At 41.6% G+C, this 18,977-nt stretch overlaps 1 protein-coding gene across 5 annotated transcripts in view; it reads right to left on the bottom strand.

Annotated features, from left to right (window-relative positions):
* LOC137879495 (histone deacetylase 7-like) overlaps nt 1-18,977 on the bottom strand; it is a 44,583-nt gene that overhangs the window by 2,582 nt on the left and 23,024 nt on the right. For 2 of the 5 annotated variants that reach the window (XM_068720248.1, XM_068720249.1), the window contains exons 8-24: nt 18,756-18,836; nt 18,171-18,324; nt 16,302-16,549; nt 15,464-15,670; nt 14,887-15,085; nt 14,611-14,744; nt 14,370-14,490; nt 14,214-14,263; nt 12,879-12,986; nt 12,586-12,641; nt 11,313-11,400; nt 10,558-10,677; nt 8,140-8,237; nt 5,012-5,130; nt 4,122-4,255; nt 2,690-2,774; nt 11-672 (exon numbers count right to left, since the gene is read on the bottom strand). In XM_068720248.1, coding sequence (XP_068576349.1) covers nt 410-672; nt 2,690-2,774; nt 4,122-4,255; nt 5,012-5,130; nt 8,140-8,237; nt 10,558-10,677; nt 11,313-11,400; nt 12,586-12,641; nt 12,879-12,986; nt 14,214-14,263; nt 14,370-14,490; nt 14,611-14,744; nt 14,887-15,085; nt 15,464-15,670; nt 16,302-16,549; nt 18,171-18,324; nt 18,756-18,836 — 2,265 coding nt within the window. In that variant the 3' untranslated portion in view covers nt 11-409. Of the gene's footprint in view, nt 1-10; nt 673-2,689; nt 2,775-4,121; nt 4,256-5,011; nt 5,131-8,139; nt 8,238-10,557; nt 10,678-11,312; nt 11,401-12,585; nt 12,642-12,878; nt 12,987-14,213; nt 14,264-14,369; nt 14,491-14,610; nt 14,745-14,886; nt 15,086-15,463; nt 15,671-16,301; nt 16,550-18,170; nt 18,325-18,755; nt 18,837-18,977 lie in introns of those variants that run through there. The other 3 variants (XM_068720251.1, XM_068720250.1, XM_068720252.1) reach the window with 2 other exon arrangements.

Below are 18,977 nucleotides of genomic sequence, written 5' to 3'. Positions count from 1 at the left end.
TGCAAGAAGATGAAAAAGAGGGAGATGATGAAGGGAAGAAAAAGAGGGAAAGATTAATGACCTCAGTTCTTGGTATTCTGGTGTTGTTTTCATTCATAGTTCCTTGAGGTGAAGTGCCTGCACTGCATTATTTAAAAGCAGTACTTGGTGTTTGATCTGCCATTTGTAGCTGTTTGATCTGAATATAAGCATTGGCTGTCATATAAACAGCCCGTGGTCTAAATATCCATGTTGATAATTTCAGAAATGTAAACTCCAATTCAATCTGTTCTCTCAGGGTCTCCGGACTTGAGTCCTGTGACACATAGTGGAAGTAAAATCAATCAGTGTTTGCAAATGTGTTCGTCTAGGAGCATATGTGTGTTCTGGTCGTGCATGCAACTCACATATATTTCACCCTGGGCCTAAATTATAGGCTTAACATTCTTGTGGCTTTGCAAATATTTTTAATTAATCTAATTTGGTTGGGATAACATTTGTGTGCAATCAGGAGGGGATGTTGCGAAGGTCGTGTGCCAGAGAAGTGTTTGAAGATAATTGGAGCCAGGGCGGCCGTGCGTGTGTGTGTGTGTCTGTCTGTGTGTGGGACGGCTGCAGGGAGGGATGGGAGACAGGGATGTAAAGGAGGAGAGGTGGCCAGAGAGCAGGAGGGATGAGGAGATAAAGAGAGTGCTAAGTGGAGAAAAAAAGAGACCACAGTTTTACAGCATGGGAATGAAAAAAGATAAAAAGAAAACAGCTTGTAGAAATATAAACTGAATTATTTTTCTGTTAATTGTAACTGATGGAACTGATGGATCATAAAACTAGAAAATGTTTTCAATATTTCAAAATTAAAATGTTTGTAATGTAAAAGAAAATGATAGCAGCAGCAACAAAGTTGCAAAGCAGAACGTTTTTATTTCCAAAACAAAAGTTTCTTTGAATATCCTGAAATGTTTCCTGTAAAATCCCTGTAATTTGTAATTTTACCACGCCTCTTCTATTGCTCATATTGAGCTCTTTGCCATTTGGGGCTATATTATAAAAATTGACTTCACCTGAAATCTTCCCATGTATAAGGCACTGAACATGGCGGTATGTCTATTATTGTGTGCAACAATAACATGTGTATTTCTTTGATCTCTTCTTCAACTTAACGCATGTAATTCAGCATTAACAAGTTGGCCAATACAAATCACTTTTCTTGTTGATGTGTATTGGAAGTCTGTTTATTCAATTCAAATCAGTTGGTAAAAATATATTTACATCTCACATTTATTGTGACATCTCAAAAGTGTATGTGACATGTGGCTTGTAAACCGGAGCAGGTTATGACTGACTTTGGAGAGGGTCAATGAGAAATTAAAGGCAACTGAGACAGAAAATGGAGGTGAGAGTGAAGGAGAATTTGTGCAGGTTAGATAAAGAAAGATGGCAACAACTTTAGAGGAAGGCTGGAAAGTGTTTCCTTGAGCAAGACACAACCCCAAAATTGCTCCCGTAGCTGCGTCTACGGTGTGTAGATAGATACTGAATTGTAAGTCGCTTTGGATAAAAGCGTTTGCTAAATGACTGTCATGTAATGTAATGTCATGTTTCCAATACTTTCAAAACTAGTAGAACTACTAGTAGAATAACGGATCAGCACCAGCGAGCGAAATATGGGAGGTCAATGATCCCCTAATTAATGCCATGGACCCCCCTGAAGATATCAATATCAGATTTTATAGGGTCTCAAAATTAGCAAATTCTTTTATATTTATCTATTTTATTTAGAGTATTTTCATGTTTGAATATTGAAAGGTGAGGAGCAACACAGAAAACGCCACTGACAGTGACCACGCAGCTGGTGTAGCCCGTAATGGTGCTGCTGCAGTAATTCTTCAACTGTACAGTTAATATTGACAAAATAATAATTTCTGAACTCCGCTGTTCTGTTCCTCCTCCTCCAAACTGAGAAAACGAATTTATGTCCTTAAAGGGCCAGTGTGTAACATTTTGGTGATCTATTAGCAGATATAGAATATAATAATCATAACTATGTTGTCAATAGTGTAGTAACAGCTCGCAGCAGACAAAGTCCATTTTAAGTTAAATCCCAGAGTCCTGTCAGAAGATTTGAATAATTGATGAAGGTGTCCATACTGTGCATAACATCACGCATGTTTTTTTTTCTGGAGAGGTGTCAGTGTGTGTCTGTGCCATCGAGTTGGTCTGCTCAGGCGCAAAAGCAAGTGAAAATAATTTACTGAAAACGTGTAGGGCATTTCTGCTTGCGCAATCTGCAGATGTTACATGTTTTTAATTATCTATATACTGTATATATATATTTTCATTTTTACATGTATGTAGTTACTTGTTATGCACCCCTACAGTTTTTGCATATACTGCCCAGCAGCCAGCTCAGAGCGTATTTGATTAGCCTACTGGTCAGGTTGTGAGTCTTGCAGTATTAACGCGTCAGGTCGGTTCAGGTCTGGAATTGATTTAGAGACAATTTGCTGGTAGTGGGTCGGTTCCAATGCTGAGCAGCAGGTGAGCGGCAGGTTTTGCAAAACTGGAAACATGCAAGACTATGGACACATTTGTTAAAAATGTTTTTAATACAATTGTCATTGTTTTGCTCTATTGGCCTATAGTCCAATGTGTGTGTTAACATGTGGCTGATTTCTTTGTTAATGCACTAAGTTCAAGTGTCAGTTCTCACCTTGGACCTGGACGACTTTCTGTAATGACTGGACAGCATTTTCACAAGGCTTCTGGTCCAACACGGACTGGGACAGAGGCTCCACCTGGGACACAACAAATGAAGTGGTTAGAGCAGCGGTCGGGAACCTATGGCTCGCGAGCCATATATGGCTCTTCGGTGACGGCATATGGCTCCCAGACAATTTTGAGTTGAAAAAAAAAAATCTGTTTGGAACTGATTTTAAAATACTTGTGATATTTCTTAATAATACTGTGTCATTTTAAAGTAAACAGAAATTAGTTTTGAAGATAAATTTCACGGGTCACGGGTCACCCGTGGGTCGGGTAGGGAACCAATGGCTCGCGAGCATGTCTGGGTCATTGTAAAGGTGAAGAAATCTATTTTATCAGATAGCCAACTTGTTTATCCGCTTCAACCCTTGTAACGGAAAAGATGGCGAAAAGAAAAAAAGACGATGATTACCGTGCATTCCAGGCTGCGTGGACAGAGGAATTTGCATTTGTGGACAGAGCAGGATCTGCGGTATGTCTAATATGCAATGATAAAATTGCATCGATGAAACGGTCAAATATAAAGCGCCACTTCGATACGCACCATGCTTCATTTGCATCGAAATATCCAGCGGGGGACAGCAGGAAAAGGGCATGCGAGGAGCTACAGCGGAGAGTGCAGACGAGTCAGCAGCAACTACGTGTGTGGACCAGGCAAGGTGACGGGAATTCCGCTAGCTTTGCGGGTGCTTTGGCAATAGTAAGGAATGGAAAGCCATTCACAGATGGCGAGTATGCCAAAACATTCACGCTTGATGTGGCCAATGAACTGTTTGATGACTTCCCAAATAAAGACAAGATAATCAAACAAATAAAAGACATGCCCCTGTCAGCAAGAACTGTGCACGATCGTAGCATCATGATGGCAAATCAAGTCGAGGAAACACAAATTAAGGACATAAACGCCGGGACAAAATCTTCAACCTGAAGACCAGCTGATTCTTAAAACTTGGAACGAGCTTCCTGTGACATACCACACAATGCAGCGTGTGAGTATTGCCGTATTGACCATGTTTGGCTCTACATATGCATGTGAGCAGTCATTCTCGCATATGAGGAACATTAAGACCAACCTACGCTCACGTTTAACTGATGGAAGCCTCAACGCCTGCATGAAGCTCAACCTCACCACGTATGAACCAGACTACAAGGCCATCAGCAAAACCATGAAGCACCAGAAGTCGCATTAAAAGTAATACATATTTAATTTATTATACGTTAAAAATACTATATGGCTCTCAATGAAATATATTTCGAAATATTTGGCCTTTATGGCTCTCCCAGGCAAAAAGGTTCCCGACCCCTGGGTTAGAGGATGGAACATACTGTATATCTCTACAGAAACACAAACACATGTACTGCACACGCACACATCTCACCTCCATGCCCAGCAAGGCGCTTACGCAGGCTTCAGAGGCATCACAGATGGCCTTGAGGTCATGTCCCCCCTCCAGAGCCATTACCACTCGACCCCCTGCCAGTGACATCAGCTGACGGGTCAGGAAACCAAAACCTGGTAGAGAAGATCACACAAACAAGCACATAGATAGGTTGAATTAGATAATGACTGGTCAAGGAGTTGTCCCCAGATATTGATTAACGAGATTAAAGGATTCCTTCAGTGTTGGTGAAAGTTTGTGTAATTTCTCAAGCCAGCCTCGAACTCACAAAATTGCTTTTAACAAACTTGGTGTCACCCACATTAGTTCAGAGCAGTGCTCTCTGCCTCATAGATGCCATTTCCTTCTGTTCAGATGAGTGCTCATCATTTACAAATCAACATTTTTATAAAAAAAAAATCCTGATTTTCTCAAAAGAGTGCACAAACAAACCTCTCAGAATTTGCACTCAGGAAGTTTTTTTTTTCAAAACTCCTGCATTACGTAGTGCTTCTCACCTGATGCTAATGTCTGGTTGTGGCTACCTTGTGATTGACAGGTCGGGAGTTTGTCTGGGAGTTGTCCGTGTTTTCATCATACAACTTTCACCCTTTCACAGTTTTCAGTTCATGAAAGTAAATTGTAACCTTTGTTGTCGCCTGGTTCAGTTGTACTTAGCTCCACCTCACTTCTGCTTGCAAAAAGCCAAGATGGCGATGGCCAAAATGTTGAACTTCCTAACGGCAGTCCACAAACCAGTAGTGACAACATCAAGTTCTTATACACAGTCTATGTTATAAGTGTGTACGATGGAGTTCAGACCAAACTTCGTTTGATGTTAGCAAGAGTATGTTAATGAGAATGTGAATGTGGGGCTGATTGAGGCTTACACTTGGCTGTGACCTTGTAGCCTCCCAGTGACGACAAATGTCCTTCGACAGCATCAAAGCCAGCGGACACGAGCACCACATCAGGGGAAAACTCGTGGGCAATGGGCATCACCACGGCTCTGAGGAGGAAGAGAGGAAACAACACGCTGTAACCAAATGTTGTATCTTATGTTACATCCGTTCAAGCCCTGTGGCCTAGCTGAATTAGATAGTACATTTAAGAAATCATATTTTCAACAGGTGTTTATAGTTTGTGAAAAAATACTTGGAACAGTGTATACTATATATTAATGTAAGAGAGGAAGTCATTGAGGGATTGATTTAACATCATAATAGAATGAATACGATTAGTTTTTGTAATAAACTGTATATTAAGTTGCCTGTAAAGTAAAAAAAACAACAACATAAATACTGAAATCACTTCATAGCTAAGGTGAGTGATTTGCGACTGGAACACTTTTTTTCCTGGATCATTAACTGCAAACATTTACTTCATTGTAAACTCCATCCATTTGAAATTGATGAAAGATAAATTATCAAAGGCCATGTTCCAAGCGCTTGATCTCTGTTCTTGATCCACTCCTGGTAAGTGGCCAACACTAGAAGGTGGGGTAGCTCCCAGGTGTGAATGTGTGCAACTGTTTAAATGTGAAGCAGAGCGCTGAAGAAAAAAAGAAGCATGAGCGCTCTGCAAACCTTTACCAGATATATAAAGATTTAAAAAAAAAATCTGAAGCAAAGCAAATTTAGGCAGGTGGCAAACAAAGCAAAAAGTTTCTATCTTTGCGAGTGACACAAGCATGTAAAAATGAGACTCTTGACATATCTGGACTGAGACGCCCACATACTGTATGCTCTACTCAGGGGAGACCACTTTCCTCGCCTCTACGCTCTCCTCCTTACTTCCTCTCGTCTCCCGCTGCCAGTTATTTAGCAAGACCGTACGGCCCATGCCGCGTTTGATTCTCTCTCTCTCGCTCTCTCCCTCTCTCAGCGGCAGTTCAAAGGCGTTTGTGTGCGTCTGGTTCCTATTAGGAGCTCGTCCCTCTTCTCACGTCACTGACAGCCAGCCATCTGGGATCCATTGGGCCTAATTACGCCGCCTTTGGATTCTCTAACAATGCACCCCCCACTTCTTCTCTTCTGCTCTCCTCTCTTTCATAGTTTGTCATTCGTCAGTAGCCACCTAGAAATGCACATGTAATATGTGCATGCACACATACATGCTATGCACAGGCCAAAATATAGACATACCGATGCTTTTCCTTTAAAACTGGACGTTACATGTGTGTTGTGCTACCGGTGAACTGACCTTAAATTCTGACCAGCCTTAGTAATCCTCCACACATACACTCACACGATGCCATGACACTTAATCTCAACACAGCTGAGCTTTCTCTTGATTGTACTAGAGTCCCACCACCACTTGCGACCACAATATCCCCCGTCACTAACACACGCCCGAAAACAGAGACACACATCATCAACAATCGCTAGTTTTCTGTTCCATCCTGAAGAAAAACACACAGAATCTGGAACATCCCCTCATCTAAATCATGTATTCAAATTGAATTATAAAATGGGAGACTGGATACTTAATTGCATAAAAATGAATTCATGGTGCATTACATTTTGTCTGCATAGCGAGTTATACATTTATTTGCACCAGTTAATCCACAGAATGGTGGCAAACAAATTCCACTGAAAATCCACTGTTCTGTTTCATGTATTTTGCTTCTTAAAAAACTTGACTATCTTGTTGCAGCTTTCCAAGTCCAAATGACATATTTACTATTATTGTGGAATTTGTTGCCCTAATTAGATAGTTGACACTGGCAGTAAATATGGGTTTGTTCCCTTTGAGGGCACGTGACAAAAGTCTTTGGATGGATATGCAACCCGGACATCACAGCTATATGGTATGTGCCTCAAACCACTGGACCACCAGGACACTCCTTCTCCACAGAGCTTTGATACAGGGCAAAGTTTCTCTGGGTAACACACAACACGGTACAGTACTACAGTGTGGTTAACTGAGGAAGTTTTACACATGAAAACACTTGCCATTTCCCTAACTGGATGAAAAATACCAAAACCAGACGCCTGCTCAGGAAGAGACCAGTTGTTTCTTAATTAGCATCCAGAGCTCCAGTAAACACTGGACTTAGTGTTTCCGAGCTTGCTTATTGCCTCTATGGATTTTTACCAGTATGGCTTAGCTCATTAGCATCTTTCCTTTGACGAAGGGCCCACCCACTGTGTCTGCTGCATACAGAACCGTATAGAGCTCACATAATGTTTAATCATCTGGTGGCAAGCCAGTGTTGCTGACAGAATTTGTTATAGTGTAGAACAGGACAAAAGTATATTCATTCAGGAAAAAATAGCTTGAATGAAATGAAAATTGAGGGGAGAGAACAGGTTAGTTTCACAAACACGAGTGTGTACGGCTTTGTTTTCAGCTCAACAATCAAAGGAAAGTTGTGGCTTATATCACTGCAAAAACCATATCATCATACAAAGTGTGTACACATTGATTACTGACAACTATTTTTCTGAGGATATCAGGAATCAGATATCAAACCTGCTTGAGATACTACAGGTAATCCATCGTAGTGAACGAGATCCAACATTAAAGTATAATCCCATAAAGATACACTCAACAGCATGTCTTATGGGTGTTGCATTCCAGTGGGCTTCAACGAGGATGAGGAAATATTGAGTTTTTGTTTGCCCTCCTGGCACACACACTAATTTGTGTGAAAAATAAACAAAAAACATTCTGTTCCTCATGATTATAATATGCTTTTCTTGACATTCTGTCATTTTGTATCTGGTGTTTTTATTGGCTTACTAACATCATGGTACTTCATTGATAGCATGCCTGAGGTGATGTAACTCACCACAGCAGTGTTACAAACTGAAACTTGTGACGGCCTATGTTATGCTTTATGTAAATGACTGACAGTCAGTAATGCATGCAAGTATATCTAATTTGTAGCAAATGGGCTTGAACATGCAGAAACACTAGTACAGACCTTTCATTTTAGATTATAAATCGCAGAGTACTACAGTAGGGAAAGAATATATATTGTGGCTAATAGAGACAGGTTGAGGTCATTCTTTACCTGAATGCAGCCAGGTACTCTGCATCACCCATGGGAGGGTTCAAACCACCTGTCCATCCTACATTAACATTGAAGCCCTCGCCTGCACCTGCACCCACCTGGATGGAGGGAGAGAGAGAGGGGAGAGAGAGTGAGACTAAGAAACAGAAAGAGTCTCTGTGAATGTCAAGAAAGTTAATGAGTCCCAGTGAAAGTTGAGAAACTGCGAGACGATGACAGATTTGTGTCAAATGTTCATGAAATAAGCACGCCTGTTCCAAAACATTGCATTGCACCAATCGAGGAAAAGTGACTAAGTCTGTTTAAGGCAACACCAGGGAGTGATTATGATTCCCAAATGAGGGACGGATGGCTATTAATTCGACACCCCTGCCGCTCCATTTTGATTTTGATACAATTTGTCAAATGACCTTATAAATCAACCGAGCCACAACAGAGCTACACCCGTTTATGATTCCCAAGCTTTAAGTTATAGCTATACTGGGAAATAGTTCACATTTGGAAATTGCTGCATGATCTCGTAAAATGTTTCATTTATATATTGAAAATATATTACTTGTATATAACTGTAATGACTCTGTATTCTGTTTTCTGGATACATTTAGTAGGTTTGTATATATGACATGTCAAATAAAACAAAGTAAACTACTCTACACAACTCATTTATATTTTATGGCGTACTGTAAATGATTTTAGTGGATATTATATTTTCTGTATTAAGATTGACGTGTGCTTCCAAAATGCCAGGCAGAGTTGACCTCACATATTTGGGGCAAAGAGTGAACTGAGGCCCGGGTCTTGGAAAGAAAGTTTAAAGATTCCTGCATTTCTCTTTGTAGTCTTGCTAGCAGCCATTTAGCTGTTCTCAAAGCCCTTCACTATCAGTCAATGTGTCAGTTTGAGGGCAGAATGAAGAGGGTGATTGACATACTCTTGGCAACAAGGCGTGGTAATTTCCTTTGTGTGTGTGTATAAATGTGTGTGTGTGTGTGTATAAATGTGTGTGTGCGTGTGTATAAATGTGTGTGTATGGGTGTGAGAGGATGTTTAAAAAGAATGCTGATGAGCATCGCAGAGCGTCTGTCTCCATTCTTCTCTCAGTGGACGGGATGTTCACAGTGAAAACTAAAAACACATGAGGCCTCCTGTCCTTTGCCAACTGGTAATGTACCCACATGCACGCGCAGAAACACACACATAGCTGCATATACACACACACACACACACACACACACACACACACACACACACACACACACACACACACACAATTCCTGCTATTGCTCCAAGTCTCTTGCACTCCTCTCTGTCCTTTTTCTCTCTTTCATGTTTCAAGGGTTGCTGGACTGGATTAGGCCGTCGCTGGTTTTCTGTGTGGTACTCGGCACTCTCTGTTATGGCTATGACATCACACCCTTACCCCATGGTGTGTTATATACCTACACGGGGGACAGCAAGACTCCAGAGGTTTACCACACAGCTCAACAGAGGTTGAGGGGCCACTTAAGGCAAAGCCACATCCAAGCCAGCAGAGCGTTTTATGTACCGTCCCTCATCGGGGGATTTTATGGGAAAACATTGACTATTTTATCCTCATTATTGTGGGAGAGGATGGGAGAGTAAGAGGAGGGGATGTGGGGGATTGAATGGGTTGTGAATGCCACCGTGGGTTGGGGTCAGTTCATCTGACTGGGGATAGTCATCACACTTGGTTTCTGGTAAGACCGCATGCAGAATTCATAAGCATCTCAATTTCCTGTATGCAAACATAGGCATGCAATTCGACTGTACACATCCTGTTGTGAAGTTCTTACATTCAAAGCCCTGAAGTGTCTTCAATAAACTAGAACTAGGGAAAGAAACCTACAGCAGATACACAAAATAAAATGATGATGGGCTCACGGCGAGTTCACTGGATAACCATAATTGCAGCATTTGGAAATTTCATGTTGAACAAGTCAAAAAGTTGACAGTGGACAAATTAAACAAGCTAATATGAGCTATTTAAACATATTACAGATACTCTCTTATAGGCTTTAAACCATGTATATTATTAAGGGATGTATTGTTACAATCATTGTTCTTGTTTTGACAAGTATATACTAAACACAAGGCTCTTGAGCTCCCTAATGTGCCACTGAAATCACATAATTACCAAATATTTCTCTGCCCACATATCTCTCCTCACATGGGTGGTATTATGATGAATTATGTGTTCTTAGGAATTAAAGTACAATAATCTCCTCAAATCATCTACTCTACAAAGAGAACCTGTGTTGTAAGTATAAATGTTCCTCGTGTGTTGTTCTTTTGTTAAGGATAATCTAGGTACACATAAACACTCACAAACAATCAGACATTACTATGACAACAGAAACAAAGCAGAAAAACACATCACTGCCTGGAAAGGTGACCGACCTCACTGGGATGTCCACTACCAGGAAAGAAGTTGCCATCATCATAGCGATGCAGAGAGACGTACAACACGCTCGGGTCATTGTAGAAGGCTTCCTGGGTGCCGTTTCCATGGTGAACATCCTGGACAATGATTGGATGACAGGTTAGGAAGTTGCCGTGGACCAAATCACAAATGTACACGTAATTAAAACCATGATGGATTCACATATTTGTTCAAAACCATCCAAACAATCACAAAAGAGAACTTCATTGCCTTTTCTCTCGTTACGAAGTACAAACTAGCAGGGACTGTAAAACTTTCAAGGCTTTTCCCTGTCAATGGCATATGTGTTCCAAATCTTCAAGCTTTCTGATGAAGCAGGTAGTAATTAATGTTTGACGCAGTAATATGTCAGAGAGCATGGTGTGTGTAAAGACATGGTACAGGCTTATATACACACATGGTGAACAGACGACCACCTTGCTGCAGATCAATATCTGCACATGTGTGTGTGTTTGTGAATGTGTGTGCATAAAACTGTGTGTGACTCTATGGCTACTGTAAGCATACAGTGCTTGGCAGTTCAGATCTCACATGGAGACCAGAGATAACAGTGCCTTAATTAAATAAATGATAAATAGAAGCGCTACTGTAGAGGGCTGCTCTGCTTCCGGGACCTTGTGTGTGTCCGCGGTACATTTGTGTGCCTGTGCACATGTTTTCATCTCCTGTCCATGTGGGGACCAGAGATGCTGGTCATGCGGTGGATCCTCACCCAGTCCACGATGAGGATCTTGCTGACGTTGTGTTTGTGTTGAAGCTGCTTGGCAGCGATGGCCACAGAGTTGAAGAAGCAGAAGCCCCTGTGGAGGAACAGACATGAAGAGAGGCGGCCACATGTTTTAATCAGGACATCTTCAGCAAATTAATATCACAGAATCACCATATGGACCTTAGGAACCTCGTCTCCAGTTATGTGGCATCATGTGGTGGCTATTCAGTGCAGGTTGTGACAATCACAGTGCTGACTCTAATGTGCAAGTCATAGAGAGAAACTCCTGCCAGGCAAACATTTACTGCAAATATTGGAGAAACAAGGGTGTTTCATTTCAAGTTGTTTTGTATTTCACATTCCACTGCTGACAAACAATAATGGCTTTTCATATCATGCTGATATATTATGCTGAGTCTAAAATCTTGTACCCCTGAGAAATGCAGAACCCACACATTTTGTGACAAACAGAAAACCAAGCTTATCATAAAATTGAATCAACATTCCAAATGATAACAGCGTGAATTGCTGGCAATACGTGTGAGATGATTTCAGAGAAATTAACTCACAACTTGGCGCATCAGTTCCTTTAACCATTACTGTCTACAGTAAAGATATGCAAAAAAGGTGTTGATGTTTGAAAAAACAATGGAGGAATGTTGGAAGCGGCAGTGTCAGCATGGGTCGTAAACTGTGAGTGCCTTTGTGTGTGTGTGTGTGTGTGTGTGTGTGTGTGTGTGTGTGTGGAAGGTATATCATATATGCTGTGCAAATCTACTCATCAAGAAAAGTCATGATCATCCCATAAATAACCAGTGACAAGCACTGCTGAGCACACACACAGTCCCAGCTGAATGTGGTTACTTGGCTAATGCCTCCTATCAAAGAATGACACACAGCCATGCACACGAATACATACACATCCTGTGCACTCACACACATGCACAGTTTCTTTTGAGGGGCTTTGCTCTGTGTCTTGAAAGTTTAAAAGAAACTGAGTGGAGGAGGTAGAATGCCTCGGGCATCAGTCAGGTAGCACACATCACACACACACACACACACACACACACACACACACACACACACACACACACACACACACACACACACACACATTAAGATAGAGAGACATAGTCTCTCTCTCTCTCTCTCGCTCAGAAGTGTAGCTGATCTGTAATAAATCCTTTGAAACACTTTGTAGAGACCTCCTGTGTGTGTGTGTGTGTGTGTGTGTGTGTGTGTCTGTGTGTGTGTGTGTGTGTGCTGCTGTACTTACAGAGGGGAGGAGTGGTTTGCATGGTGTCCAGGAGGCCTCACCACTGCAAAGCCATTCTGTGAGAAGAAAGCGAAAACTAACACCTTTCTGCTTTCAGGGGGCAACCATCACAGTTCATATCTTTAAGCTCTGTTCATTGCAGACAGCAGCTATCTACAGTAGAGGATTTACTAAAGCTATACTGTACTATTTATAATGGTTGTTTGTTTCCCAACCTGTTACACAGCAGCTCTGAAATTCCTGAGAAAACACATAGGACTTGCTGATGAGGGAAATTGGTAACAAAGACACACCTTCAGCTCTCCTTGTGCCACCTTCAGTGCCAGGTCTGTGACACATCCTGCAGCAATACGGGAAGCTACTGACGTGTGAAGTTCATTCCAGATGGTATCAATGTCTACCTGTCAGTAGAAAAATGATGAGACACAAAAGTTCAAAAGTCAGCCACCGTCAAATTAGTCTAATCAAAAATCTTATTTTTTTAACAACTAGTTTCTGATTTACTGAGATCTAGTCAGACCAGTTTGCAGAAGTTTATCTTATGGTCTTACTGGAAATCGACAGTCAGCAGGTTTATCACATTTCATTTAATCCAGCTGGTGTTCGTCAAGGAGGAGGTGACTATTGACAGTTTTGTCAATGATGATCAAACTAACTGAAGTTCACTTTTGACAGCACTTCCTTTATTTTGAAATAATAAATGACATGAATAATTATTTTTATAGTTTATTGAAAAAAAAAACTTAACTTCTGTGGATACACAACAATTGCTGAGAGACTTATTTTTTTTTACATCCACTTTCTCTTTGTTGCAGCTATTCTTTCTATAAACCCCGTCTTGTGTTTCAACATTACTCCATGTTTGAAAACTCACATTGTTGGTGTGCTGCGGTGGAACAATGAAATCAGAGGAATTTCTTTTATCACAGACTTTGCCATCTTGTTCCAATCACCCCTCTTCACCAGAGCAGCCAAGGTCCGGAAATCCAGGCAGATCAGTCGCCTTATCAACTAACACCCAGCCCCCTTCTTCTTTTCCTACCTCCTCTCCTCTCCTACTCTCTTATCTGCCTCCTCTCTTCTTATTTCACAACAGTTTCTCATGCACATTTTCATCTGTGTTTTGCTACATCAGAAGTCAAAACATCTTTTGGTCCTTTTATATCCTCTTCATTGTTCCTTCTCTCATGGTCCATTGATATTTCCTCCTACCATCACAATTGATCTTGTTTTTCATTCCCTGTTTTCCCACATCCATTCGATATGAATAAAATCCAGTTTTAGTGGCACGCACCCCTCCAAGCAACAGACTCTATGTGTTCCTTCCTGCTTCCCTTCCTCCTCTCTCTTTCTCCTCCACATATCACCTTTGTACAGCCTTTGAATTCTGATTGGGTTTCAAAGTTGTCTTAGCCAAAAACAATAGCATTAGCAATTTGTAGTATTATTACTTTAATTGTGTAATGAGGCATAATCAACCATGTAATGTTTGCTGTATGCAATTAGATAAGTGGAAAGATTCCCACATGACTTGTGCTTTAAAGGGGTCTACAATGTGCAAGCACGTGTGTATGTGTGTGTGTGTGTGTGTGTGCGTGTGTGTGTGTGTGTGTGTGTGTGGCACTAACCCCAACTCCTCCACATGGTAACATCACAAAAATCCGTTGAGATAAGATTCCTGAAGAAGATTATTTCTGTCATTCAATTATCATGGATGTTAATATTATTATTATCATAATTTCAGTTTAATTGTGATTTTTTTTCATTATTGTTATCGATATTACCAGCCAGCTTGCGATTGTCTAGCTTGAGGCGGTTGAGTGGGTTTGTTCCGAACAGAAGCACATGTTTCTCTGAATGGACTGACTGCAGCTCTTCTAGAGTGGCCTTCCTGCTGCGGATACGCTGCATACACACACACACACACACACACATACACAGACAAAAAAAGAGACACAACTGCATATAACTCTGACTCTAAGAGGATATGGATATGGGTATGTGTAGTGCGTGTGTGTGTCATACCTCACACTGGCTCCTGAGACCTCTTTCATGCAGTCTGGACCAGATGCTCTGGACCCTCCCAGCATGCTCAGGGTGGCGGCTGTTGTCCCCACAGGTACACTGGTGCTTCTGCATCTGAGCATCATAAACCAGTCCTAGATACACACACACACACATGCAAACATACATCTAAAACTTTGTTTCCCTTCCTCCCTTCCTATTTTATCATCCAATTGTACATGAATTGTAATTAATGGCTTCTTTTCACATTTTCCTGATCAAAAACGCAACCCTCACCTGTGGTGAAGCGTAGCTTGACATCTGCTGCGGAGCTGGAGAGTGACAGGGAAGGTATGGTTGTGGGTGGATGTGGAGGAGGAGGCAGGGAAGTGGAGGCTGGGGAAGACTGGGTCCGAACCAGAGGCTGATGAGGCCAAATTAGGGCAGGCACAGCAAGGGGGTCCAGCTGGAGACCTGATCTAAGGTTCACCTGCCTCTGTGGTTCCCAGGACAGTGGATGAAAAGAAGAACAGGGAATGAAGGAGCAGTTAACAGCAGCAAAACATGGCAAAGACTAACTGGAGCAAACGTCCACACACTCATAAGTCAAATGCCTATCTCCAGTACTTTGCAATTACTCATTATTTGGTCAATTTAATACTGCTTGTCTAGAATAAGCAACTGATAAAGAAAATACATCATTGCCAAGCATGCTTCCACAATACTGTAGCCCTCCCTCTTTTCATTCTGTATAAATAAAGCTACAGCACCCTCTGATGTCCAAAATGTTTAAAGCTTTTCTTTTAAGGAAAAGTAATACATTATCCCCATGGAAACTCTGCATGTGTGTGCAGATATGAGTGTATATCAGTACCTGACTAAGTGAATGTGAGGGCTCGATCAAGCTGTCCCGTGAGGAGGTAGTGGACTCTGTGCCATAAACTGAGTCTGTGCTGGCAGTGCTCTGTCTCCTGCGGTAACCATCCTCACACATAGAGCCTGATTCTGAATCGCACACGGACCCAGGCCCCGAACCTGATTCTGATCCATTCTCCTCCAGGTCCATGTCCTCCGACGGGATCTGTGTCAGACAAGGCCTTTACTGGACTTGCTTGTCAGCTAATATAAGGTATAGGTTTTACAGGGTTACCAAGTCCTAAATGCACAATGAGTAGGATTAGTTGGTGAAAGCCCAATCCAGATTCACACTTGTTTTAGAGCAAGCCTTGTCTGATTGCAGTTTTTCTTAGCTTTATTTGCATTTTTTGGAGCTGTGTCCGCCATTTTCTTAGTTTTGTTTTTGATGCGTGCTTGCGATCTGGCACCTGGTAACTACGTTTTTATATAGGTTGACAACGCGGCAAAATAAAATGGAAAATACAGGCACAGTGCAGGGTCTCAGGTACAGACATCGCCTAAACTTCTAGTGGGTCATAAGCGATGGTTGAGAGGGATTACTTTTGTATGAGTCCATACGTTGTTGTTTTTTTTAGGAAAATCATACTCTTTGTTCCTGGTTGCTTATGCTGTCTTTAACAAGCATTTGTATACAACTGATAATCACAAAGGATGTATGTAAAAAAGAAAATGAAGGGGAATCCAAGTCCAAACAAAGACACTACAGAATAAACCTGAACAATTTCTACCACTGTCAATATTAGTTTGTTCATTTGTATACAACATGCTTGTGTCCACGCCTGCTGCCCTCTTACCTTGCACAGGTGTGCATTCTGCTTGAACCTCTCCAGCCCGCTCTTGTGGTATTGCAGGGTCAGCTGGTGCTGGATGTGTGAGTGACCGCTGGCATGCAGAGTAAGGGGTGAGTGACTGTAGGGCGGAGGCTCTGAGCGTGTTCGCTCCAGAGGTCTGTGGGAGTGCAAGGTAACCACGCCTTCCCTTCTGGTGGAGGAGGACAGGTGAGGCTGCTGCTGCTGCAGAGGAATGGAGCTCAAACCATGAACTGCAGAGAGGGGAGAGGGAGGAACAGGTTAAAATATGGCAAATACAGATGGGGGCAGAGGGGTAAGGGTACATGTGAAGGTGAAAAAATAAACAAGCACAATGAATGGAGATAAACCTGGCAAAAATGGGCAGGAAAAAAAAGATACCAAATGGAAATGGAAAGAGAATGTTAGGGTATATGGGAAAGAAAAGAGGGATAGGGAGAAGAAAAGTGCGGACAGCTGGTATCATCGTGGAATTATAATACTCTAGATCAATTATTCATATCTGATGCAAAAGTCCAGTGTGAAATACAACATAGCTGTATTTCATGCTCAAAATAATTATACAAAAGAAAATACACCTTCATGATCATATTGTTGGAATTTACAGCATATTTGTGAAACTGCATCCCTGTCAAGTGCCAAGTAGAGGGCGTCCTTGTGCTATTTATATTACAGAAGACATCAATGTTCCTACAGTCGATACAGAACTGAAGAAGGATGGCTATAGATTGCCCAAACCTAAAAAATGTACGACAAAGGGGGAAAAAGTGAAAAAGTTCCTTCATGAATTGCATAACTTCCTGATTATAGGTAACAAAATAAAGGCTTACACTTCACAATAGTCCCTTAATCTTTTATGTTGAAGTTCCACCACTGACTACTCCCCACCAGTTCCTGTGTACCCAATGCTACGTTTGACATCAGGAAACAAGTCTGAGGTGGGTTGGTGGGATGTCACCTGTCCTTACTAAACCATCCTAGCATATTTAAGTTCTGTTTGCTTTGAAGAGTACTCAAATGTTCTCTGTGCCACCATGGCCAGATTGTGTCTGTTTACACTTGTACTCTCTTCCAATAATAATACCCTGCCATGTAGTTTCCTACATATCACACATTTATAGATAAGGCTGGCGATTGCTCTCTTTGCACCCTCTATTCATGAACCACTTACAGAGATAGCAGAAATTGCCTGAATTGATTGGGAAAAAAAAAACACAGCTCAATGTTTGCTGCTTTTTAAATCTTGAAGTGTATCAGCGAGGAACATTTAGCCTATTTAACTAAATGCAGTCCATCCCTGTTTTCTTGAAGAACAAAGAAGCAACAAAAGAGTTGCCAAATATCAGCAGTCACAGCAACAGGTTCCTCCCTAAACCAGATGAGGATACCCAGAAGACTGCTGCTGAGATTGGGTCGTAGAAGCAGGACATCATTCAGTGACACGGCTTCAAACAGAGCAACTTGGATCTTTCCAGATTTTTGTGAATGGCTTCCCATCCCTCTTCTAGTGGTGCCAGCTCATCATAAGGGTTATGTAAGATGCTTTGCATGGCCTCCAAAAAGTCATCTTTTATGGTAGGTTTACTTTTAAAATGACCCCAAAGGGACATAAATCGTTGGTATGCAGACTGTCAATTTGGTTGCCGAAAAGGTAGGGGAACCATCCAGCTACCTGAGTTGAGTCTAACAAATCCCACTATCCAATGACTGCAGAAAGTTCAGATGGTCAAATGAAGGTGGTATATAGACACACCGTATTGTGTTTTGGATGTCTACATGCATGTCTTCTGTTTATCTGCATTTTGAAGTATTTCTGTTTCTGCTGTACAACACATTCACAGTTACCCAACTCACGAGAGACAAGCTGGGAATGCACCAGTCCGGTATGTGGCTCCAGTATGAGCACAGGCTGCAGGTGCTGAGTCAGGGTTTGACTGCTTCCTTCCAGAGGCAGGTAAACCTGATGCAGAGCAGATACTGCTAACGGCCTGGCTAATCGGAGGTCAGCCTGTGAAGAGAGGTGAGGAGAGGAGACACGATGGTAAGAAACTCCAGAAAGACCACTAGGAATTATGGAAGCCCTTGTCATTGTTGCAGCTTAACGCAAATGACCAAAATGGAGGGTTTGTGCATGAGGTAAGGGCTTCATGGGCTGTTCGCAATGTAGAGATAGAAGCTCTATCTACAAACATGTTAACATTTTCATCAAGTGAGTAAACTACCACATGACTGATTCACAAGATATGAAGGCACCACAGAGGGAAGTGAAAGCCCAAATACACCACATGTTTCTATAAGTGTTCAAGTGTGCAGGCACTATTCTAGACATTCAGTCTTAGATACACATAAATTCATAGACATACACAGATGTGTATCCATGTGATCTGTAATCTTTTTTCAAAGATTCTAAAGGGAATCCTAGAAGGTATTGTTGCTCACCTGAGCAGGAAGTCCAGCAGTGATGTTGGGCATTGCAGTGGGGTTGGGAGGTGAGGTGAAATGAGCCAGCAACCTCTGTGCCTGAATGAGACCGAAATAATTAGTAATTAGAGATTATCTGTACAGATCATCATCCAACACAAAAACATCAAAACAAATATTTGCACAATAAAGTTAATTTGACTTATCTTCTTAGTGCCCTACATCAACGTTCACTCAAAA

Source organism: Cebidichthys violaceus, unplaced genomic scaffold, assembly GCF_023349555.1.
Source record: "Cebidichthys violaceus isolate CVI_PGR_0920_01 unplaced genomic scaffold, fCebVio1.0.p SCAF_25, whole genome shotgun sequence".
Lineage (NCBI taxonomy): Eukaryota > Metazoa > Chordata > Actinopteri > Perciformes > Stichaeidae > Cebidichthys > Cebidichthys violaceus.
This window is presented reverse-complemented; position numbering and strand designations above follow the sequence as displayed.